Below are 25,843 nucleotides of genomic sequence, written 5' to 3'. Positions count from 1 at the left end.
GCTCATGGGAGTTGTGAGGGAACTATATCCTGAATAAAGAATGGATGAAAGACAAGAGTTTTTTGTTGAATCACAGCAGCCAATTGAGCTTCTCCAAGACCAGTCGATATTCAAATTATAGCTGTTTAGAGACCGAGGGGCCAATATTCAGTTTGCAGGAGTAAGACTGGATAACTCCCGCAGTCAGTGCTGAGCCCAGATATTCAATGCCGGGCCGTTTAAGGTGACCGGCGTTGAATATTCAGTTTCTTTGGCTGGTTTAAGGATAACTGGCTAAGTCGATATTCAGACTTAGCTGGTTATCTTTAAACCGGCCAAAGATAGCCCATGTTTTCACACTAACAAACATGGCCGCCAAACCAACTTTAAAAAAAATCAACAGATAGCCAGTTATATCAGGCAATGTAACCGGCTATCTGCTAACCAAGGATATTCAGCATTAGATAGCCAGTTATCCCTTACTGAATATTGGCAGATAGCTGCTTAAGTGCTATTTAACCGGTCAGCAGCTGTTCTGGTCAGTTAGTGCTTAATATCATGGAGTGAATGACCAAGTAGCTCTATGTCATGGGAAACAGACTGAACCAGACTTTGTTTTACCCCACTGACTTCCCACCTGATTTATAAAACGCAAGGACAGGAGTGGCTCAGCTGGTCCCCCTCAACATGGAGTTCTATAGCCACCCTATTTTTTCCCCTGGAATGGTAGTTTTCCTGTTGCTTCTAGGTTTCCAACTCAGTTTGGACAAGCCTTGATGGAGGGTACAGTGCTACAAGCCTTCATTTGCAGCCAACTACCATTACTGTTCCCCTATATTTATTCTTTACATTGTAGTAACAGCCTGACATTAATGGCCATAAGCTGTAGCCCCTTTAGGTGGGCAGCTAATGTAGAGCCAAAGTCTGCCACTAAATGATGCTGCTGAGTGATGGTGGATATTCTATGTCCCCAGGGACTTTGAACAATGTCTCTGTAGCATCTCTTTTCATGGGCAATCTGCAAAGCAGGATCCTAGCCTGGGAATCAAATTCAGGTTTTTTGCATGGTGATATATATACACTGATTACTGAGCCATCTCATAATGATCTATTTGTAAGAAATCGTTGTATATTCTACAATTCTGCCTGCTGTTATACTGCTCTCTTAGGAACCAAACAGTTTTATAGTCCCAAGGCAACAACGGGCAAATTAACCTAGTTCTTATGCATGATTATATAAATATCCTATAAGCTAAATCTCTGAAAGCTACAATAGCTTGAGATTTAAACCATTTTAGTTGGGTCTCTTCTAGGTTCAACTGAAGAGCCTAAAAAGCAGTAATCCTCAAACCTGTCCTACTAACCTGATTGCAAACACAAGAGAGGCAGTTCTGTTCCACAGAATGCAGTCTGAAGAACAACATTGGATCGAAAAGGTTAAAATAAAATATATTAAAATGTTGTTAAAAGTATATTTTACTTTAACCTCTTCGATCCATTGTTCTTCAGACTATTAACCTCACTGCCAGTCATGTTTTGAGTATATCCACAATGAATATACAGGCGATAGTGTTATGTGCAAAAGGGTGAAACATTCAAAGAAATGAACATCTTGCTAAATGTTGAGAAAGGGTAGGTCTATTATGTTTTCTTGTTGTGTGGCAGCCAGTGGCCTAGGAAATATTATGCAGGTGGAAGGAAGAATGAGTTCAACTAAATATCTTCATACCTAAGAATGTAATGTTTCCAACACAGTGAGGAACCTGAAGCTGAAGAGAGGTTGGATATTTCAGTAAAATAATATGAAACATACCTCAAAACTAATGATGTATTTACAAGAAGGAAAGACAAAGGTTTTGGAATGCCTTTTAAAGTCCCTATTATTGAAAATCTGTCAAGACATCTGAAAAATGCAAAGCATGCAAGGAGACCTAAGGATATTTCTGAGCTAGAAGAGTTCTGCAAGAAAGAGTGAGCAATAATTCCAACAGTAAGAATAAAGAGCTGACTACAGGAAACATTTAGAAACTTAAATGAGGTGTTACAAAGTACTGACTGAAAGGGTACCAACATTCTTGCACCTGCCATATTCACTGCTCTAGTTTGAATCTATAAAAACAGTACAAATAATTAGTAACGGACATTGAAAACTGCAGAGAGATATGTTTAGCTTTGCATCATGTAGATGGCTGTGTCTGCTTCTGTTGACTTACAGATTCATTAAAACATCCAATTTGACCAGGGCTAGGGCTATCCAAAACTTTTGCAGATGGCGTAAGCATAAACTGTATTCATGATGCACACAAACACATATGCATGTTAATGTGGATATCTTGAAAATCCGACAGACTATGGGGGCAGTAGGACAGGTTGCATAAACATTGGTTTACAGCCTAAGCACAGGGGCTAGATAAAAAAAAAAAAAAGAAAAAGACCTTGAAAAGACCCTTTGTGACCAACACTATTTTTTCGTAACTCAAGTGGTTTAAAGTTGTCAAAAATCTTATGACTCATTTTCTTAATGCCTAACTATACTAAGAATGTGATGATTATACAGTGGGTATAGTATAAATTGTACTGTTGAAATTGGGATGGTCTTTACAAGCCAAGCATGAAAGAACATTTAGCAAATCCACTGCCATTCAAAGGACAAAAAAAAACCCAACCAACCAAACAACAAAAAAAAAAACCTCAAAACACACACACAAAAAACAAATTAAAAAAAACAACACCCCAAACAGAACTCTGGACACTGGTCATTGGACTGCCCACTGGAAATCTGTCAGAAAAGATGGGGATCTTCAAAATTGTATACAGGAAAGGGCCACCATGTGGAACAATGAAAATGAACAAGTGCCCTTCTTTCTTTGCAGAGCAGACATGCCCGGTAGTCTCCTCACATTCCCCAAGATGTCTATCATACTGCGAAGAGACAACCAGGTTGCTGGAGTTGATCCTATGAGAGCTCTAAACAACTATTTAGATTTTTGGCCTGAATTATTTTTGAATGGTTTATACCGCCTTTTCTTGTGTGCACAAATGTATTGCTGTAAAAAGCTTGGTCTGTGCTGTTGAACATAATTCAAAGAAATGAAGAGAAATTGCTGACTTGAAACCAAGCTGATGTCTCAAAAGAGGTCAGGTATCTGTTTTACAAATTTTGGCATCTCCTTTATTTGATTATTGTAATTTACTTATTGCCTTAAGTCTTTGCAGATTGCGCAAAATGTGGCAGCTCATCTTACTTCAGGAATTTCTAGATACAAACAATTTATCTATTGTTACAAGATCTTCACTGGCTACCTGTGAAAGGGAGAGTTCAATTTAAGGTTTTCTGTTTGATTTATAGGGCCATGAATGGAAAAAGTTTGATTCTTTTAGCTACAGCATTGAGGGCATATTGTCCACTTTGTCCTCTTAGATTAGCAGATAAAATATTGTTAAATGTTCCCTCTTATGATAAAAAATCTTTTATGTGGAAGGTGCATGTCTGTGGAACAATCTTCCAGTTGAATCACGAAAAATTAAGAGCTACCTTCAATTCAGTAAATTACTTAAAGCCCACTTCTTTTCTCAGGCCTTTGGTTAAGGAAGGATTGATATGGATTATTATATTGATTTACTGTTTTGAGTTTATTTTATGTTAGTAATGTTTTTATTGAATTTTTGTACACTGCTTAGAATTTTTGGAAATTAAGTTTATAAATTCTGTAATAAAAAATTTGTAAAAAATAAAAAATTACACATTCTCCTTTCCGTTACAAATACTGCACTAGGTTTGGCTTTTACATAAATGCAATTTGAAAGACAGAGATTTCCAGGAATTATCTTCTTACCTTCTGTGGCCATCTTTCTCGCACTATGTTGGATAGTTGGAACCCTCCCTACCACCACATACCACAAACGAAGCTTTGTTTATTACAAAATCTCAACTATTATTTCTATTTATCATATTTACGGGCATAGTTTTCCTCCTGTTCTCTGTTTTAATGCCATCACCAAAGTTTACAGTGTAGGATGCAGGTCTCTGAGCTTGCTCCAGCATTGCTGCTGTTGCTCACGCTTAAGCCACTGTTTGAGCTACCTGCATTCCCCATGAGTAGCACTCCTTCAGCAGCATTTCCAGAAGGAAAAAAAAAGTTTGAAGACAGATAGGAACAAATTCCAGTACAGCACTAATGATTAGGCCAGAGGCTAAATTTAACAAATTTAAATCATGAGCAAATATGATACTTGGTTTACAGTCAAAAGGTACAATCTCATTTGTAAAATTTCATACATTTCTCAGAAGAAATATAGCATCTAATTTTAAATATTTAACCCATTGAAAGTAATAAAAAAATAGAATTCAGACCATTATGTGTTTCAGATCTAATGATTATCTTCATATTTAGTCAGCATTGCTCATTTCTGGTAGTCAATACTGTAATGGACTAGATGCTTCGGTGAGATGGATCAACTCTGGTGCATGTTAAAGATTAGTAATACAAGTTTTCTATTGACACACATTCATTAGGATGTTTAAGGAAAAGGAAACATTAGCACATATAAACCCATCCAGGCATACTGGGTCATCCCTACTTTGCCTTTCATTAGAAATCTTTTTCAGAGATGAGCCTGTACCTTGAGAAGCATGGACGTTGTACGAACATGTGCTTGCTGCCTCTATGCTTAGGATTGTGAAAAAAGAAAAATACCTCTACGATCTCTGGCTAGGAGAGGGTGACAGTCACTGATGCTGTGAATTTGTGAGGAGTCACTATTTGTGGTCCATGGCAAAGAAACACAAGCATGGGAGGAAAGGATCCCAATCCTACGAATAATCTCCTTGTATTCCTGGTCAAAGTATAGGATGGGATAAGACTGGATTAGGTCTGCTTACTTGCAAAGTGGCAATGGAATCAAATGCAGCAAAAGTTGGGGATACTGCTTATTCTATTAAACAAAACAACAAAAAAAATCAACACTCAACTGTCCTGTGAGGGAGAGCACAGCTTGAGAATCGCAACCCATTCGTCCCAGTGCAGTGGGAGGAAGATGACATTGTTCAATCAGTAAATGGAGTCACTTGAAGTGACAGAAATCTCTCTTATTTATTGACTTACGAATCTTAGTTACTATCAAAATCAGGGACAGCATCGACACCCTAAAAGCTGCCAAAATGATGCATCATATTGTCAATTTATTCAGCTAAAGGAACAGTACTAGCTGAACTGTTCCAAATATTAACCTGTCACTTGTCTTCTTTTTAACATTTTTCCACGACTGTGTATCTTTCAAAACGATTAGGTTTCCTGTTTGTGAAAGTCTGTTTTCCTCAAGTCTATTCTTCATCTGATTTACAGGTGTCAAATCGGTCTACCTTGGGTTCCACTGACAATCATTATAGTAAAAATCCCTCAAGTAATTTGATCCTTATTGGTGGGAGTCAGTCACGGAGAGATTTTTAGTTTGGACTTAATTTTGACTTGTTGCATAGGCAGATTCAGTCTTGTCTTTAAGGTAATTTCATGACTTTATTCTCTTCCTCTTAAAGCTTAATTTTGCTTTCATTAATTTTAAGTTATGAATGTGCTTTCTATTCTTTATTTCTAATAGATAGAAGACACCTACCAAAATATATATGTACATTTTTTGTGAATGCATGCTGAATGTATAAGTTTATGCAACCTGCAATACAACATGTAGTCTTATAAGGACCCTCAGAAATGGAACATGGCCACCTCTGATCTAGACACTGATTTACGTTTTACTAAACAAGAAAATTTTTTTATTTATTTATTTATTTATTTTTTGCATTGCAACTGATTTGGTCAGTCCACAAGTTTTTGGAGGATAAAGAACTCCAAATACTACTGCATGCTCTTGTTCGTTGCACACGGGATTACTGGAATTCTCTTTATAATGGTCTTAGGGTCCTGTTTACTAAGGTGCATTAGTGTTTTTAGTGCCTACACTTAGATTGTGCGCTAACCATGTAGGCACCTATAGGGATATTGTAGGCACGTACATGGTTAACGCGCGTTAAATACGTTAACGTGCCTATAACGCTGCTTAGTAAACAGGGCCCTTAGTCTGAGTTGCATCAAAAGAGTAAAGCTCATTCAAAGCATTGTGGTGCAGCAAATAAACGATCCATGCTATGAGCATCAACTGACATTTAATTTGTAAATAGAGCAACACAATATTGGTAACCAGTAAGCTTAGATTTTGCTGTTAGCTCATCAAGCATTACATACAGCCAACACTAGATATCTGGCTGACTGGATCAGTCCATACAGGTCTCTGTTACGGCGCTCATCACAGACTGATTTATTGACTATTCCACCTCAATCAAGAATCCATTTGGACGTGATCCGACAGTCCCTTTTTGACTACCTTGCCTCTTCCTATTGGAAACCTCATATTCTGAGGAATAAACAATCTGGCTCTTTGTTAAGGGTTTTGATTAACATAGGTGGATAATGTGGCCATAGGCTGGCCTGGGAGGATGGTAGAGCATCCTTGGATATGTTGTAATAGTTTTCCCTTCTCGTTTTCTTCCTTTTAGTGGTTGTCAATGGAATTTGTAATTGGTGTGTATTTTTAAAAAAATATTTATTGGACTTCTTGTATGTTATATGTTTGAATATATGTATTGTTTTTAAAAAATGCTTTGATGTATTTGTCAAAAGGTCCTTAATCAAATTTCAATAAACATAAAACCTACTATGCTGTTACCATTTGGTTATTCCCTAGCTGTGAAAGCACTAGCTGGCTACAGGGGAAAATGTTATTCTATATTCGTTTTGATCTGCAGAGGTAAAAAGAAGAACCAGCTCTTTAGGGCTGGAGACTGTGCATCATAAAAAGGTATTAAGGAGCTCAGTACCAAGTGAAAGATTCATTGCTTGGTTCCAGAACACAGGTCAGTTTCCTAGATTTTGATTTTAGGACATGCTAGGACACTTCATCTAAACAGCAATCACAACCTTGCTGAAACCAGGAGTGAAAGGAGAACCGTTTATTGTACTGAGTTATGGAATCCGAATGGCTCAGTACTTACCTCCAACCACACAAGTAATCTGGCTGAAGCTCTAAGTCCTTTCCCTGCTGGAGAGGGAGGGTGGGAAGGTTCCCCCTCTGCCTAAACTTGTGATTATACCACCTTTTATCCCTTCATTTTTAGAAAGTGATTTAAACCCCCCCCAAAAAATAATATATGTGTAAAACAATCAGAAAAAGAAACTAATAAGTTAGTTGGTTACTGTTGAATGATGAAAGTGCCAGTGGATATCTTCATAAGCAGAGGTATTTTAGAATTTTCCACGAAAATTGACAGCCATTTTTTGGCTTGATAGGAAGAGTGAATATTTCTCTCTTCCATTAACATCAGACCCTTTACTCTCTATATAAAAATGAAGTATTTACATTTCCTTGGAAAAAACTCTGAAAAGTAAGAAAAGGTTTAGGAATATGTTTACATAGACCAGTTTGCTGATTGCATTACATTGTCCCCAGAAAGATCTGTCTGGTAACAATTTCAAGATAAATGAACTGTTCTTTCCTGATGCACACCACAAGGCAGAACGTCATCCAGTCCCAAGAATTCCCTCATTTGGAAAAAAAATTAATTAGAACATTAATGTTTCATAGAATCCACTGATTGTTTATATTCATAAAAATGCTTCAGTACTTTTTAAGTACCCAATCCTGGTATAAAATGACTAACTCCCCATATAGTAAGCAGACCATATTTCTTCATGGTGGAAACTGGCATTCCAAGAGCTCTGAGTGTCTGTATAAGTCCAAAATACACACAGGCTCTCGGAGAAAGCTACAAATTCTTCGCTGCATGTCACAAGAACTCCAGCTCCAAAGCTTGGTGAAGTGACACAAGGTCTCCATGATTGGTGATTCTCCAGAAGGGCATATTGTGCTGAGGGGAAAAAAAACATGTGGAGGTGAAGCACCACTCAATCCTGTCTCATACTTCATAGCAGATACTGTTCCAAATTTTACGCTGTTGCATCTAAAAAGAATAGTCTTAAAAATAATGAAGGTCAGAAGTCATTAGCCTCTGACAGATGCTGAATAGTACTGTACAACAGTGTCTCCCAAACTGTGCGTCATGGCACCCTGGTGAACCGCAGAAAATCCCGACCTCCCTCCCGCTACCACTCAAACTGCTACAGCAGACAGCAGCAGCGGAAAAACAACAAGAAAAGCAATCGCAGGGCTGCAGCAGCCTTCAAGCATGTTCGGAAATGAAGGGTGCCGTGAATTGAAAAACTTTGGGAACCACTGATGTACACAACAATAAACCAGTAGCCTCACTGCTATTTCTGGCGGATAAGTGTCTGAATCGCTATTCTGCTGACTTAAAATTTGGAATTATCATTCAGGGAATGAATAAACCAGTGCAATGTACATGGCCCCTCATTCAGCATTACAAGCTGCAAAAATATTATCAGCCACACAATACCGCAGCCAGACTCGTATTTGGTAAAACACAATATGAAAGTGCAAAACCCCTAAGAGAGAAACTTCACTGGTTCCCACTGAAAGAGCGTATCGCATTCAAGATGGTTCACAAAATCATCCACGGAGATGCCCAGAGCTACATGCTAGACCTCGTGGACTTGCCTCCCAGAAATGCTAAAAGAACAGCCCGCAAATTCCTTAATCTACACTTCCCCAACTGTAAAGGAGTAAAATACAAGCTAATACATGCAACTAGCTTCTCCTACATGAGCACACAGCTATGGAATGCGCTACCAACTGACCTGAAAACGATTAATGAAACAACTAACTTTCGCAAATCTCTGAAAACCTCTCTCTTCAACAAGGCCTACAATGGGAATCCATAACTTAATCATAACACTGCACCACTTCACCCTATTCTGATAGTCATCTTTCTATAACTGTCTGTATAGATCTTTTTTCTCATCCCTGATCTTGTTGTAACACCAATTGTATCTGCTACCCTGGAATGGCGATGCCATAACAGGTTTTTGTAAGCCACACTGAGCTTGCAAATAGGTGGGAAAATGTGGGATACAAATGCAATAAATAAATAAATAAATAAATAGTTCTCTTACTGCAGCGGTAAGCAATAGCTACCAGAGGAACTATGAACATGCCCTGATATTTGGTGTTGGGGATCTTCTAGGGGAAGAAGACATGATTTAATATAACCTAAAAGCTTGACTTGATGACTTCCTTTTTTCTCAATTCAACATACAAACCACAAAATGATATGCAATATAACATAATATAATATAATACAGCTGGGAAGTACGACCGGTGCCAGGCAGTCTTCTAAGGTCTGTGACCCAAAACCAGCAGGGAGAGACAGAGATTATACCAGTGTTTAATCCTGAAAAAGTGGAACCTGCACAGAGTTCCAGAGTCAACTCTGGCCACCTTGTTGGGCAGACTGGATGGAACATCTGCTGATATTTACTAGGTTACTATTAGGCCCCTGGTTTCTACATCCAGTGCAGTGTTTCTCAACTGTCTCTTGGAGGCACAACCAGCAAGCTGGGTTTTTAGGATTATCACAAAAAATATGTGTGAAAACAAATTTGCATATTTCATAGATCTATTATATGCAAATCTACCTTATGCATATCATTTGTAGTAATCCTGAAAACCTGACTGGTTAGGTGTGACAACACTAATCTAGGGGAAAAGAAAGATGGAAAAGCCTGCAAAATAGGTGCAATCCTGATGTTTCAGTGCTCTAGCTGTATAAGGACAAGCTTTATTTTTAATATTTTTGCTCCACTTTCATCTACTTTCTGACAGAGGCAGACTGAGTTTCAGTTTTGGCTTCAGTGCCAAAATTGGCCAGAAACTCAGATGCGGCCTTTTTGTGGTTTCAGCTGAAAATGCAGATATTGAAATTGTGCAATGCAGCCCGCAGCCCATACTCCATTCCTCCCGACACAAAGATCTCCCTCCTGGACCGCACATACTCCCTCTCCCCAGGCCTACTGTATTGTTGGTGGTCTAGTGGCAAATCGAGGCAGGAGTGATCCCCAGTCATGACTACACTCATGTGGGCTCCAATCTTAAAATGGCTGATGGGATCTCCTGTTGTAGTACAGGTCACAGTAGTCACTTTGTCAGCGGAACTGACAGTCACGACTGGTGATGGCTCCTATCCTAATAAGCCACTAGAGCACCAATGATACAGGAAGCCCTGGGGGAGGGGGGGAACAGTAGGCTCCTGGGGGGAAGGGTTCATCTTGTTCGGGCCTGGGGAGGAGGGAGGGGGATAGGGGAACTGTTCCTGTTTGGAGACTGGGCCAGTTTCGGCTGAAACCGAAAAAAAAATGGTTTTGTTGTCTTCTAATTTTTTTTCCAAGAAGGGAAAAGGAAAAATGGGATTTGATATGGAGAAATTACGTTTTACCTGATAATTTTCTTTTCTTTAGTCCTTCCCACTATTCCAGAACCTGTGGGCTAGTTTTTTTTTTTTTTTTTGTTACATTTGTACCCCGCACTTTCCCACTCATGGCAGGCTCAATGCGGCTTACATGGAGAAATGGAGGGTTAAGTGACTTGCCCAGAGTCACAAGGAGCTGCCTGTGCCAGGAATCGAACTCAGTTCCTCAGTTCCCCAGGACCAAAGTCCACCATCCTAACCACTAGGCCACTCCTCCACTCCATCAACCCTGCGGGTGGTGATAGAAAACCAAAAACTGAGCAGAGACAACCAGTAAGTAGAAACTCAGAATACGCAGAACAACCTTAAACAACTTGCTAACCTAACAATAACCTGACGTGTAAACATGTGTGGACCTTGCTCATCTCTGGACAACTTCTAGAGAACAAGAGATATGCAGGAAGCACCATGAAAGGTGTCTCATTTTATGACCCATTACTTAGCACCGACTAAACATCTCAGAAACCTCGGGCGGGCCTCTGGAATAGTAGGAAGCAAGAATGGAAAGAAAATTATAAGGTAAGACCTAATTTCTCTTTCCATTACTTAGCTCCTCATTCCAGAATCTGTGGAATGTTTAAAAGCAATCTCTCGAGTGGGTGAGATCCTGGAGTCACCACCCTGAGGACTAAAGCCACAAAACTGGCTTCTGAGCATGCACCAACATCTACCCTGTAGTGCTTGGCAAAGGTATGCAGTGTTGACCATGTTGCCACCTTGCAAATATCTGCTGGAGACACTAAGGTAGTCTCCACCCAGGATGTCGTTGTACATCTCATAGAATGAGCCCTTCAAGGCCTGAGGAGTCTGCTTCCCCGCAAATAAATAAGCTGACATGATAGTCTCCTTCAGCAGTCTAGCAATTGTGGACTTGGAAGCCATGAGCCCAAGCCTATGTTTACCAAAAAGGTCAGTCTGTCTGATTTGCGAAACTCATTCTTGACTTCCAGATTTCTAATGAGGACTCTACTCACATCAAGAAGCTTGAAGGAAGAATACTGAGCCTCCTCATCCTCTCTGTGAAAGGACAGAAGCTCCATAGACTGGTTGAAATGAAATACAGATAGCACTTTCGGAAAAAAGGAAGAAACCGTGTGCAGGGAGAACCCTGCCTCCGAAAAGCAGAGGAAGGGATCATGAAAAGAGAGAGCCTGAAGCTCCGAAATCCTATGTGCTGAAGTAATAGCCACCAAAAATGCTGCCTTTGGTGTAAGATCTTCCAAGGAGGCCTTCCAGAATGGCTCAAAAGGAGGCTTCTGAAAAGCCCGAAGGACTAAATTAAGGTTCCACTCTGGACACAGCATATGAAAGGGGCCCACTCATTGCAAGAACTTAACAATGTCCAGGTGAGTAGGAAGTGACGTCTTCTGTAGTCGGTTCCTGAAACAGGCCAAAACCACAACCTGAACTTTTAGAGAACCCAATGCCAATCCTTTCTGAAAACCTGTCTAGAGGAACGCTAGGATGTGTGTAATCTGAGCAGAAAAGGGAGAAAATCCACTCAGAACACCAGCCCTTGAACATCCTTCCACACCCTTGCATACACCATGTATGTAGAGCCTTTCCAAGCCTGAAGCAAGGTAGCAATGACGAATAAGAATAGCCATTTAGTCTCAACTGAGCCCTTTCAATGGCTGAACCATAAAATCAAAGGGGCATGGCTCCTCCATGAGCACTGGACATTTGGGGCTACGACAATTATTCGACCCTGGTGCAATGTGATACTTTTCAACACGTGGCTTACCATTGGCCAGACATACAGTATATGTGTCTCTGGCCTGGGTTGCTATAGGGCATTGATCCCCATCAAGTCCAGTTCCTTCCAACAGTTGAAGAATTTGGGCACATCAGCATTCCTTTTCACTGCCATCAAGTCCAGAAGTGGAGAACCCCATTGGTCTACTATCTGTTGAAAACCCTGGCTGGATAGTTCCCATTCTCCTGAGTCCAAGGAGTGCCTGCTGAGAAATTTCACCTCCGCATTCCAGGACCTAGCAATGTGAGCTGCCAACAAGCAGAGATTTTCCTCCACCCCAACTCATGAGGAATGCCGTCTCCACCGCCATCCGACGGCTGCAGGTCCCACCTTGTTTGCAGATATAAGCCACCACCATCACAATGTCAAGAGAAAACTCAGACTGGGGTGCTCGCCAGAAATGGAGCAAAGTCATGTATGGCATTCCGTACTGCCCTGACCTCCAAGCAATTTATCAACCACTGAGACTCCTGTTCCGTCCAGGTGCCCTGTGCCAGATGGAACTTGTAATGAGCTCCGCAACCCAACTTGCTGGCATCCATTGTCACCACCTCCCACTGTATTAACAAAAAGAGAGCTTCAACGGTCAAATTCCTGGCGACATCCACCACTGCATACTCCATCTGGTAACCAGGGTGCAAGGAAGATGAAGGTCGTACTTCTGTGACATCAGAGACCAGAGAAGAGACTCCTGTAATGACCGAATATGAACCCTTGCCCATGGCATCACTTCAAGCTGCTGTCATTGACCCCAGAACCCAGATGTAGTCTCATACCCTGCATTTGACTTGACTGTCATTGGCGAGGCCCCACCTGGAGTAGTGTGTTCAGTTTTGGAGGTCATATCTTGCTGAAGATGTAAGAAGACTTGAAGCGGTCCAGAGGATGGAAACAAGAATGATATGGGGCTTGCACCAAAAGACACACGAGATGAGAAAGACCTGACTATGCATACCCTAGAGGAAAGGAGGAGATGGGGAGATATGATACAGACGTTTAAATACTTGAAAGGTATTAATAAAGAAACAAATATTTTCAGAGAAGGGAAAGTGATAAAACTAGAGGACATGAATTGAGGTTGTGGGGTGGTAGACTTATGAGTAATGTCAGAAAATTCTTTTTCACAGAGACAGTGGTGGATGCCTGGAATGACCTCCCGAGAAAGGTGGTGGGGAAAAAAACTGTGGGGGAATTCATAAAGGTGTGTAATGCACAATGCATCTCTAATTAGAAAATGAATGCTATAAAAAACAAAACTTAAATGGTTGCATATGTGTTTGCATGTCAAGCAGTGCTTAGACGGCAACTCTGGCTGCATCAACTAAGGCCGGTGCTGTGCTGGGTTGTACTGTCTGAGTCCTGATATGGCGATCCAGTTTAGGATTGGCTGGAGAGAGCTTTGATGGAAACTCCAGTGGTTTGGAACATGAGGACAGTGCCAGGCAGACTTTTACCATCTTTGTCCCACAAATGACAAGACAGATTTGGATAGACTGAAGTGGGCTTTGAAGGCAACTCCGGTAGTTGGGACAGAGCCAGGCGGACTTCTATGGTCTATGTCCCAGAAACACCAAAGAAAGACCATGATCAAGTATATAATATCACATTCATTGTTGATTTAAATCTTGAATTGATAATGAATGTGACTGTTGGGCAGACTGGATGGACCATTCAGGTCTTTATCTGCCATCACTTACTATGTTACTATGACCGAGGAGAAGATGAATCTTGAACCAGCTTCAAACCTCCTGTGTTCTTTGAGGAAGATCCTCTCCCTTGCTGTGTCGAATAGAATGCCCAGATACTCCAACGTCTGCAGAGTTAGCCTGCTCTTCTCAAAATTGATTGCCCAACCCAACGACTGTAGAAGATGGACAACTTTGTCTGTTGCTGCCACTCTGATGAAAAGGATGGTGCCGAAGAAAGGCTGCCGCCACCAACACCATAACCTTGGTAAATGTTCTTGGTGCCGTGGCGAGACCAAAGGGCAAAGTTCTGAACTAGAAGTGATGGCCTAGCACTGCAAAACTTAGAAACCTTTGATGCAGCGGCCATATGGGTATATGCAAGCATACCTCCTCGAGATTGAGGGCGATGTGACATTCCCCTGCTTGAACAGAGCCTATGAGTGCTCTAAGAGTTTCCATGCAAAAGCGGGACACTCAAAGGCAGCAGTCTAGACCATTGAGATCTAGAAAGAAAGGTGCCTTCGTTCTTCGGGACAATGAAGTAGCCAGCATATCTGCCTTGTCCCTGTTTGGCCTAGCGAGCTGAAATAATGGCCTGGAATACCAACCAGAAATCTACGGTGGCCTGAACTTCAATTGCCTTTGTTCCCTTTCGACAAGGAGACTGCAAGAAGACAGTAGCAACCAGGTGGAAGAACTTGTAATCTTATTTAAGAATATTGCGAACCCATTGGTCTAACATGATTTTGGCCCACTTTTCCCAAAATTCCTGAAGACGTCCTGCCACTGGAGGAACACAAGAGTGAACCAGCCTTGCATCACTGCAAAGTTTGAAAGGCATTGTATGCTCTAGCTGACTGAGAGGAGAACTTCCTGTTTGCAAGAAAGGAAGATTGTCGTGCCTGAAAGTGGGACTTCTGACCATATTGCTCATGACTTGGCCACTATCGCTTGCTGTCTTGAAACAGAGATTGAGCCCCCTGAAGACGGATGATCAGAGGCTTTTGGTTTATCCTATAGCAATCATTGTGGCTTAGCTTCCCCCAGTTCTTTCACCAAGTTCCACAAATCTTCTCCAAATAGCCACTTGCCTCAAAAGGGCAGTTTAGCTTGATGTGACTGATGCTGCTGCATCCACTGCCCAATGTGCAACCGGAGTTGCAGACGTGCTGTGACAGCCAAAGGCATACTGCGGGCCTTAACCCGTAACATGTCATAAATAGCACCCACCAATTAGGCCAACCCTGTTTCCAGCTGGGCATTATGTTGCCCATCTTGTGTTGCAAACTGCTGATGCCAATTTAGGCATGCTTTTGCCATGAATGAGCTGCTCACTGTCGCTTGAAGGTCCAAAGAGGCCACTTCAAAGGCTTGTTTCAGCGAGCCTTCTAGCTTCCTATCCAGTAGGTCTTTTAGGACAATGCCCCCCTTCCACCAGTAAGGACGTCTTCTTAGTCACCGCCATTAACTAGGGAGTCCACCCTGGAAAGCTGCAATTTATCTTTTTGATCCGGAACCAATGGGTAGAGGCGAGTCATGGCTCTTCCCTACTCTCAGCCTCAAGACTGGTGAGACCCATTCTGCTCTAATCAGGTCCTGAATGTCTAGGAAAGGCCTTAGAATGACCTCTGAGCCTCCTCATGATCGACAAGACGGAACTCCCGACACCATGGCAGAAGGCTCCTCAATGGAAAGCACCACTAGTGCCTCAGAAATAAGAGTACTGAGCTCCTCTTTATAAAACCACCTCAGTACTTTCGGATCAGGAGGGAACGCTCTCTCCTAACAGCTCCTTCAATGATGGCTCCTCTACACAGACCGAGGTCACATCAGATAAGGGGGAGTGCTCTCTCCTCTAATGGCTCCTTCAATGATGGCTCATCTAAATGGACCGAGGTCACATCAGATAAGGAGGGAGAAGCACAGACAGCCTCATCTGCCCACTCCTGGAGGTCTGAGATCTCTTAGGAGCTGGAGGGGCAGAGAGGTTAGAAACTAAAGTATCTTGCAGAACTCTTACTATCCCTGCTTCAGTAAATAGGACAGGTACAAGAGCAATATAACCCCTTAAGAAAACAAAGATCTTGATGCAGGTGCATGCTCTGTTGGACCCTGAGGCTGTAAAATGGTGGCTGTGCTCTGCTTGTGATCAGGGCTGTTCCTTACTGCCAGTCGGCCCTGACAAAATGGTGCCCATTCCTGCACTCTGTTGCATCAAACTGTGCACTGGCGCTGCCAGAGAGCCCAAAGTCCCTGGCATATTTGGATGCTGCGCCAAAGCCTTAGACTTGCTGCGGCCAACCAACTGCTCCGCATCCTGCGGGATTCCTGGCTTGCATGCACTGCAATGCCCCGATGCCAGTGGGTCCCAAAGCGGGAACACCACGGGAGTTGTCGTTCACTCCAACCATCACAAGCACAACACAATGCTGTCCCAAGCAGTGTATCAGGATCGCTCTCCTGCACCAAGTAGAACTTGCAGACCCCAAGTGGTTCTGAGTTAAACTTTAGCTGGACTTACCACTTCCAGCTGCTCCCCCCAAGCTCACAGTCTCCACAAGTCTTATCCCAGATGAGAAAGACTGATACTCTGGTCCCACGCTCTCAAGTAAACCTTTTTCTTTCTTTCTTTCTTTTTATGTTGTTGTGCTGGAAAAGGAGAGCTCCTCTGGGAAAAAGGGAGAGGGGAAGGAAGAAGTAAATTCATGGGGCACCAGAGACAGGGATCTGAAGATCTCCAGACTCCAGATATGACTGCAGACTCAAGCCACCTACAAAGCTCAGCTGGGGATCAGTTGACCAACTAGACCAGGAGTAAATCACTCATAACTAAAGGCTGAAAAGCAGTTCACCACCTGCTGGAGACAGAAAATATAGAAGACCAGAACTGGATGCCAAGAGAGATATGTCTCAGGTCAGCTTTCAGTTCTCTATCTCCACCTGCTGGTTGATGGACACAACTATCCTACACAGATTCTGGAATAGTGGGAAGTTACATAATGGAAACCACCTTTATGTGGTTAAAATCAAAAGCAGTTTACATATTATATACAGGTACTTATTTTGTACTTAGGGCAAGTGACTTGCCCTGAGTCACAGGAAGCTGCAGTGGGAATCGAACCTGGTTCCCCTGGTTCTCAGGCCACTGCACTAACCAAGAGGCTACTCCTCCACACCATAATCTGATTCAGACATACTGCTTTCTTCCAAACATTTCTCTGGCTTCCCAAGATGCAAGAGTTTTTTTTTTTTTTTTTACCTGTTTGGCTGCGATTTCTTCATCCCGTCCATCTCCAATCACTACATAAGTAACTCTCTTCCCAAATCTGGCTACAATCCTCTCAAAGCAGCTTTCTTTACCTGCAAAGAAAGGCAGCACATGTCAAGAACTGTAACATTCTCCTAGCTTCTCAATGCAGCCACTGAACCACTCATTCTGCCCTGACCATGGAGCTTCAAGTTTCACAGAAAGTAAAAATGTCGTAAGTTGTATAATTTAGACCATGTCTTTTGAATGAGCACCTGAGAATTTTGGTAGGGCTTTAATAGCATCTCAACTCTACTACCGTGATATCCTATATTTAGGGTCGCCTAAGAAATAGATCTAGGTTACAGTTATTGTAGAAACAGAAGTCAAGATTATTTAAATTATACTGGCTATTAATTCAGGCCAGGGTTAAGTTTAAATTCTGCCTAGTTTTTTTACTAACAATACAGGCTTCTGTCCCAGTTTAGTTTATATGCTTAAGATAGTGAAGGGGAGGAATACGCAGAAGCTGATAAAGATTAGGTGGAATTGCTTAACAAATATTTCTGTTCTGCGTTCACAGTTGAAGGTCCAGGAGCAGGACTGCAGAAGACAAACACAAATAGGAATGGAGGTGTGGTAGTGCCTGAATGATTTTCAGAGGGCTGTGTTCGTGAGGAGCTGGCTAAATTAAAGGTGGACAAAGCAATGGGGTCAGATGGCATACATCTGAGCATACTGAAGGAACTTAGGGAAGTTCTAGTGGCTCCGCTGGTTGACTTTCAATGTTTCTCGAGTCAGCAGTGTTCCCAGAGGAAGGAAGAGTTTGGGAACTACAGGCCGGTAAGTCTGACTTTTGTGGTAAGCAAATTAATGGAAATGCTTTTAAAGAAAATAGTAAAGCTTTTGGAATCCGATGAATTACAGGACCTGAGGCAACATGGTTTTCACTACAGGCAGGTCTTGTCAGATAAATTTCTTTGACTGGATGACCAGAGAGTTGGATCGAGGGAGAACGCTAATAGTGGTCTATTTAGATTTTAGCAAAGTCTTTGGCATGGTTCTGCATAGATTAATAAATAAACTGAGTGCCCTCAGTATGGGCCCTAAAGTGACTGACTGGGTTAGGAACTGGTTGAGTGGAAGGCGGCAGAGGGTAAAGGGTTAATGGAGCTCATTCCAAGGAAAAGGATGTTACAAAGTAGCGTGCCGCAAGGTTTGTTTTTTGGGCTGGTTCTTTTTAATATTTAAGTGACATTGCTGAAGGGCTGTCTGGTAAAAATCTGCAATAGGGTAGACACACCTGAGAAAGTACTTCTTCACGGAAAGGGTGGTGAATTCGTGGAACGCCTCCTGTCGGAAGTGGTGGAAACAAAAACAGTATCTGAATTCAAAAGAGCTTGGGACAAGTACATAGGATCTCTAAGGGAGTGATAGGAAGAGTGGTGGCATGGAGGGGCAGACGGGATAGGCTATATGGTCTTTATCTGCCTACATTTTTCTATTTTTCTCTGGTTTTTATACCACTACTATGCAATTACATTCAAGAGAGTGCTTTAAGTGGTTTTAACCGGTCATCAAGAAATTTAATTTTAAAAGAACCTCAGGTGATCTATTTATTTTTCAGATAGCTACTCAAAGCAATTCCTTACCTGCACAGATTAAATGTGTAGGCAGTAATTTGGAATTTTTGTCTTCTAATTAAAGCTTTCCTTAACATTTTGTAATGGTCGATGGTCTACTTCTTCAATTTTAATAATGTGACTTTTTGTATTCTTTGGTGGGTGAGATATTTGTTTTATGGGTTATTTTACTGATTTATGGAGTGTGTGGGGGGGAAGGGGATTGAATTTGCCATAGGTTTTCATTAACTGTGGTTTATTAAGATATGTAATTTTAACTTCTTGTAATTCGCTCTGAATTAGAATGGTAAAAACAGAACATAAAAGATGAAGTTAAATTAAAATTGAAAACATACAATCTTTTTGGTGAAGTGTTACGTAGCCACAGAAAAAAAAAATTACTGGGCTGCATGTAGGTGAAGCAATAATAGTGTACAGGGCCAGAGATGAAACAACCAGGCAAATCCAAGATACTGAGGAAGCAACTTTATTGAAGGACCCGACATGGTCTGTGTTTTGGCGAATGCCTGTGTCAGGGGTAAGTATTTCAGTATAGGTTCCACACTATGGAAGCACCTTTTCTCCAGAATAGAGACTGTTTAGCTCTTGGGAATTTCTTCCCCCTCTTCCTATCAGGCTCCTACTATTCCCTGTGGATGCCTATAATGAGGCTTAGCACTAATGTCTGCTTCAGTGTGGATTCTCTTCCCTACCTGGCTAACAGGACTGCCTGCCACTTAGGCTGGGAGGGGAACTATGCTTCCAACCTCTTGTATGTAAGCAAACCAGCCAACAGAGTAACCAAAAATTATTTACTGTGAACTGGAGTAGTAGCCTAATGGTTAGAGCAGTGAACTATGAACCAGAGAAGCCAGATTTAAATTCCACTGCTGCTCTGTCACCTTGGCAGGTCACTTCACTGTCTCAGGTACAGATACTGTAAGCCCTCTGTGGGACAGGAAAAATCCACTACACTTGAATGTAACGCACCTTGAGCTACTACAGAAAAAGGCACGAGGTAAATCCAAAATCCCTTAAATCTTATTCTAATCCGAAGTCATACTTGTCATTTCCTGCAACCAAAGGGTTTACTGTTATTACCAGGATTTATTTTTATTATTTATTGCATTTGTATCCCACATTTTCCCACCTCTTTGCAGGCTCAATGTGGCTTACAATACATCATGAATGGTGGAAATACATTAGAAAATAGACATTTTGTTTTACAGAAGGATCTTGGGCAACATGATAATGATAAAATATGATAGTAGTATAATAAGCAGATATTGTAGGGAGGTTTTCAATAGTAGTTCAAGGTGAGTTGTTTTCAGGTATATTAGGTTCCCTGTCCTCAGCAGGCTTACAATCAAGTTTATACCTGAGGCAATGGAAGGTTAAGTACTTACCCGAGGTCACAAGAAATTTGAATCCTGCTGTGTCCGGTTCCTGGCCAAAGGCTCTAACCACTAGGCTACTCCTCTATTAGAAGGCAGTTACTCAAGCTTTCCAAATTCATCTGAATTATCTTCAAAAACACCATCACCAATATTAGCCCAATTACTGTATGAAGTTTTCAGAGAATGATTGTCTGTACATTTTAGCATTCATATAGCACCTTAAGTCAGCACTCCTGTGTATTAAACATCACAAGTCCCAGCCTCAAATATCTAAGGCAATAGGGAAGAAAGTGAAAAACGGAGAGGGGGAACCCAGAATACTTCTCATGGTGACATCTACTGGCAGGTGTAAGAGCAGCATCCCTAGAACCTCAATGTGTCTTTTTATTAAAATTCTTTTTTTTTCTCCCCTTGGAGTGGATACATACCTGACATCAAAATCTCTTTTTGGAAGTACAAACTCCCCCTCAAATCACAAGTCAGGAACCTTGGAATACAGTTAGATTCAACACTTACTCTGATTCCCCAAATCCAAGCAACCTTCAAGGGCTGCTTCTACTATTTGCGACAGCTGCCTCTCTCCTTACATCGAGAAGGAAAATCTTATCCCAGTTGTACATGCCATGATAACATGGATTACTGTAATGCACTCTATAACCGTCTGACTACAAAGGGCCTGCACCAGCTTCAACTGATTCAGAATGCTCCAGCAAGACTAATAGAAGGTTGCGACATGACCGCATCACACCATTTTTGCAAAACCTTCACTGGCTACCAGTACAATACGGGGCTAAATTTAAAATTCTATGTCTGCTCTTCAAGGCCCTTAAAGGAAATGTCCCAGAGTACCTGAAGAACAGGATGATCCTCTACACACCTCCAAAGACACTAAGGTCCTCCCAAAGGGAATCCCTAACTACACCCTCTCCAAAAGGCATTACGATGTGATACCCACAAGCGAGCCTTCTCCGGAGTAGCCCCCACACTCTGGAATGCATTGCCTGAAAGGCTCTGCTTACACACAAGACTATCTCTACTTCAGGAAGCAGGTGAAAGCTTGGCTCTTCAACCAGGCCTTTAATGGAAGAAGTAACTAACTCGTTAGTCTCACTCACACACACAAGGTGCGTCATGGGCTGCACATACTGCAGCAGAACATGTTTATCCATTTCTACCCTAGATAAGATAATATGTAACCATCTGACCTCATGTGCACCTTTTTTTAAATTAGTCACCTTACTCTCTTACCTATCTATATGTCCCATCTTTGCTTATACTGTCAATTAAAATGTTACATCACAAATTGTGCTGGCACTGTAAGTAGTATAATATGCCATACTTTGTATTATAATTTGAATGTCTTTACTGCTGTAATTGTCTATTGCTCATGTTTGGTTTATTCTTATTGGATACCGCCTTGAGTGAATTCCTTCAAAAAGGCAGTAAATAAATCCTAATAAATAAATAAAATTTGGCTCTAGCTCATGAAGAAAAAGTGAATTAGTTTTGATTTTTTATTCAAGGCATTTTTCAGTAAGAATACTGTATTGAGATGCTTTATGGACTGAATACAGTTTGTAGGGATGAATGGCTTCAGCCGCAGGATCTTTCCTAAGTTGGGTAACACTGCCAGTTAAATATTTTGATCGATTGCTTTGCTTCCATTTACTTTCTGAATCAATACAACCAATTTCTGAATGAATGATCATCTACAGAGGAAATAGGTTGATAAACATTTGAGACCCTGAGCGGAGTTCAGTCTAGAGTGACTGTTGATCTCCAAAACACAGACCATTATAGTATGAGCACCCCCTTCCCCTACTTTGTTAATATTTAAAGGGTAAGAGGCTTTTTGAATAGTTATATATTTTTTCTTAGGTAATATTTACAGTTGCTGTATATCAGCTCTGGAAAGACTTGCTATTTGGTATTTTATGTGTATCTATGTCTTTATAAATTATCCCAGGGAAAACAAGCACAAACATTTTTAGGTGGTTGTAGGACTACTTTTAGGGGTTCACTTTGCTTTTTACCCCTATTAGGTAGGTGATATTTAGTATGTATGGTCATTCAGTTATTTTAGTGTTCTATATCTCCACCTATCTGTCCGATGCAGTTCTATTGATATACATTTAGTGTTGATATTATTATATTTTGTGTTGATATCATGTCTTGTATTAAAATTATTATTTTACTGCATGCATATTTAATCTGAATGTTTTTAACTGATATTGATTTGATATTCTATTTTATTGTATTATGTTTTTAGATTTGATCTGTTTTTATTTTATATGATGTGATAGTGTTTTTAGATATGTTTTATTATCAAATATACAATGGTGAAGCTTATGTTTTACTCATTATGTATTTTTATTTTGTAGGTTTTTTTTACCCCTGACGCAGCCTGAGGGCGAAACGTGGCCACGTCGGGTAACTTGTAATAAACCACTTCTTCTGTTACCCTCCTGTTCTATTTTTTTGTCTTTTTTGATCTGCTTTTTTTCTTTTGATTTGCCATTTCTGTGGCAGATCTTTGCCTTTTTTTTGTTTCTGTCTGCAAACATTTACACCTACCCAAAGCAAGAAGTTCCACAGAGCTCTATGCATTTCCAATTCCAGTTCGCTAGGGATAGGTTCTGACCTTTATGCAGCCCTCTGTGTATAAAGGTTGCATACCCCTGGGTCTACCCTACAGTAATTTTATAACAGTCCACTTCAGTTCATAAAATACTGATCAACATGATTGAGTACCTTATAAAATTACACTCAATATTCTTACGCATTTCAATAGATATAGGAAGCTATAATTTGTACTGCTCTTGTGAAAGTCTAGGGGAAATTAAAGCACAACTGCTTTCTTCTGTTATTCTCTGTCAGTGGTATAATGAGCCAAACAGGTGGGTCTCATGACTTGTGTCACAGACATCAATGGACATAATCTTCTAGATGTGGAAGAGTAGCCTAATGGTTAGTAAAATGGCCTGAGAACCAGGAGAACTGGGTTCAATTCCCACTGCAGCTCCTTGTGACTTTGAGCAAGTCACTTAACCCTCTATTGTCCCAGGTACAAAATACGTACCTGTATATAATATGTAAACTTTGTAGGAAAGCATTTAACGTAAGTAGGAGGCTTCTCTTGTACAACCTGACCTGCAGCCTTTCATTTTGATTTAAAATATTTCTATTCTTAACCCACAGTTCAAGGTGCATTAAAATCTATTCCCCCACTGGCAGATGGCTCTGAGGGTTAGGCTACGTTTTCTATGTCCCACGATCAGAAGAACAATGTACTTGGAGAAATACCCATTACCCACCCATGGAGACTCTTTAACTACACATACCTGACATGAAAAGGGCAGAATATATATCAGTGACATCACCAATAAACAAGAATATCAGAATTACAAATACAAAATTAAAAAAAACATGCAAAATTAAATATTGACAAAATAGAAAATAGTTTAAATATGAATGACTAATTTCTATGAAATATGTATTATCAATAAATACAAATATTCAAGCCCTATCAGACATCTGGTCCAACCAGAAGACTTTAAATTATGCCCAACAATACCTATTTTTGTGGCACTGTAAATGTTCTCAATGGGAAACACTTCTCCTAAGCCGTAGAGCAGAACTTTAGCCAGGGCAGGTACCAGCTGTGTCGTTGTGATTAGAACATTCACACAGTTTTTCCTGTAGAAGAAAGATTAAGAGGTCCCTGAGAAAGGAGGAGTCACCACTAATATCAAATAAGGTATCCTGTAGAATTAGTCTACTGAGCTCTGTTTTATGCTAATGATGTTCCAATACAGGGGCTGCTTCTCAGGCTCTCTATGTTCACATTTTCCAAGGTCCTTCTTAAAACTGCACATTTTCTACATAATATGCAGTTGCACGATTTTATAAAAGCCCTTTTTAGTCTGTAAAACAAGCTTTACATGCAAAAACAGCTTATAAAATTACCCCAAAATAATTAAGAAAGGTGGACGATAATGGTATTGTTTTAGACTGTAATGCAATCTGCTCCAGGTCTTTATTTATATATAACAGTGCCCAGGAACAGTGAAAACAAATCTAAAGCTGTAGGGCCCAATAACGTTGCCACGTCTTTATGTTTTACAATCCACTCCCAAAAAACCCCCCAAACAAAACTGGAAATTAAAAATGCCCCCAAACTCCCCATTCTCCCACACTCAGATAATCTCTCAAGCACTTGATTCTACCCTAAAAGTTAATCAGTCAGTTGAGAACCAGACTAGCTGAAGTTCTCTTCAGGGCCGTATAAACACCCTTGAGGTCAGTCGTTTCCGAAGAGGTCAAGCAACTCATTTAAAGTAGTTCTACTTCATGGAACGGAGACCAACTTTTCTCAAATAACACACCCTACTGCCTTCACTGTGCTGTTAACTTCTCTACATTTCTTGCAGTACAATGCCTTGGGTGAATTTTTTCAAAAAGGCAGCAAATAAATAAGTGTCCTACATCTTGGCTAGCCAGCTGGGCACAGGGGCAGTGCTACGTGTTTGCAGGAGAAAGCCAAATGCAGCCTGGCTATCTTTAAACAGTTAAAAAAAATCTCTCCAAATGGAAATACATAAAACAAGTATAAGCAATATACTCCACAGCACTATCCTTAACAATCAAGGAAGGAAAAGGCCTCAGAACCAAACCCCAGCCAGCTTACTGTGCATTGAGGAATTAAAGGTAACCATCTCATCAGCATAAAAAACCTTCCAAATACGTAAGGTACAGTGCGCTGCACAATGCAAAATGTGTATATTCAGCAAAAGTGCCAAAGTTTAAACAGTGCCTGACCATAACTTTTTGCACCCACTTAAGCTTTTGAAAATAATTAGGTTTAACAGGAACCCCCCCCCCCCCAAAAAAAAAAATAAAAAATAAATAAATAAATAAAAAACTGGATCTCCTGGTCTCTCTACCCCAATTATGTACCCTGGCCTGTATTTAATTGCTTTCCAACAATGGGAAAGTCTACTTGGAGTCATGTATCACCTAGGGATACATGACTGCCAAGGTACAGAAAACAGCAAATAATCCCTAGGTATTATTTGCTGTTTTCTGTACCTTGGCAGCTATGGAAGACCTGGCAATTCCTTTTCATCTGCTCCAATTACTTGAAATAATTTAAGTCCTCCTCCCACCTGTCTCTACGGCTTACAGTTAACAAGGATGATCATTCCCTCAGAATACAGAGTTCCGCCAGGTGACATTACCCATGTGTGAGGATTTCTCTGTCCTGCTTGTCCTCAGAAAATCTGGCTTACATCCCGTGATGGAATAAAGGTGAGGAGGGGACAGATGGTCACTTGCACAGGGGCCAAACTTGGTGAAGTTGCTCATACAGGCCAGTAAGAATAATGAAAGTAGAAACACCCATGTCTGGGGGTACAGCTCATGGACCCAAAAGCATCCTTAATTCATCTCTGCCTCTGCTTAGTGTATCCAAGATACTTTTCTGCTTGAAATACCTGTAATACTTATGAATTCATATCTAGTCAGAGCTAGGCTATATTTAAAGATATCCTTTTTAAGACACTTTTTTTAGCTTCTGTGACAACGACTCACAAAATGCAATAATAAACTGCTTCATAGGTTTCCCAGTGAAGTGTGTCTATTTATTAGAAAGATGAAAATAATTAACTCTGGGGACTTTTTCTCCTGATAACTCATGAAATCCATCCTTGCTAATAAGAGATAA

At 40.8% G+C, this 25,843-nt stretch overlaps 1 protein-coding gene across 8 annotated transcripts in view; it reads right to left on the bottom strand.

The window, feature by feature from the left end:
• Positions 1-6,571: 6,571 nt before the first annotated feature.
• Positions 6,572-25,843, bottom strand: part of EYA3 (EYA transcriptional coactivator and phosphatase 3) — a 271,535-nt gene continuing 252,263 nt past the window's right edge. For all 8 annotated transcript variants that reach the window (XM_030220264.1, XM_030220270.1, XM_030220268.1 and 5 more), the window contains 3 exons: positions 23,696-23,817; positions 17,115-17,215; positions 6,572-7,897 (listed from right to left, as the gene is read on the bottom strand). In XM_030220264.1, coding sequence (XP_030076124.1) covers positions 7,817-7,897; positions 17,115-17,215; positions 23,696-23,817 — 304 coding nt within the window. In that variant the 3' untranslated portion in view covers positions 6,572-7,816. The remainder of the gene's footprint in view (positions 7,898-17,114; positions 17,216-23,695; positions 23,818-25,843) is intronic.

Source organism: Microcaecilia unicolor, chromosome 11 (assembly GCF_901765095.1).
Source record: "Microcaecilia unicolor chromosome 11, aMicUni1.1, whole genome shotgun sequence".
In the NCBI taxonomy this organism is placed as follows: domain Eukaryota; kingdom Metazoa; phylum Chordata; class Amphibia; order Gymnophiona; family Siphonopidae; genus Microcaecilia; species Microcaecilia unicolor.
Note: the sequence above shows the minus strand (reverse complement) of the source record. Positions and strands in the feature narration are given on the sequence as shown.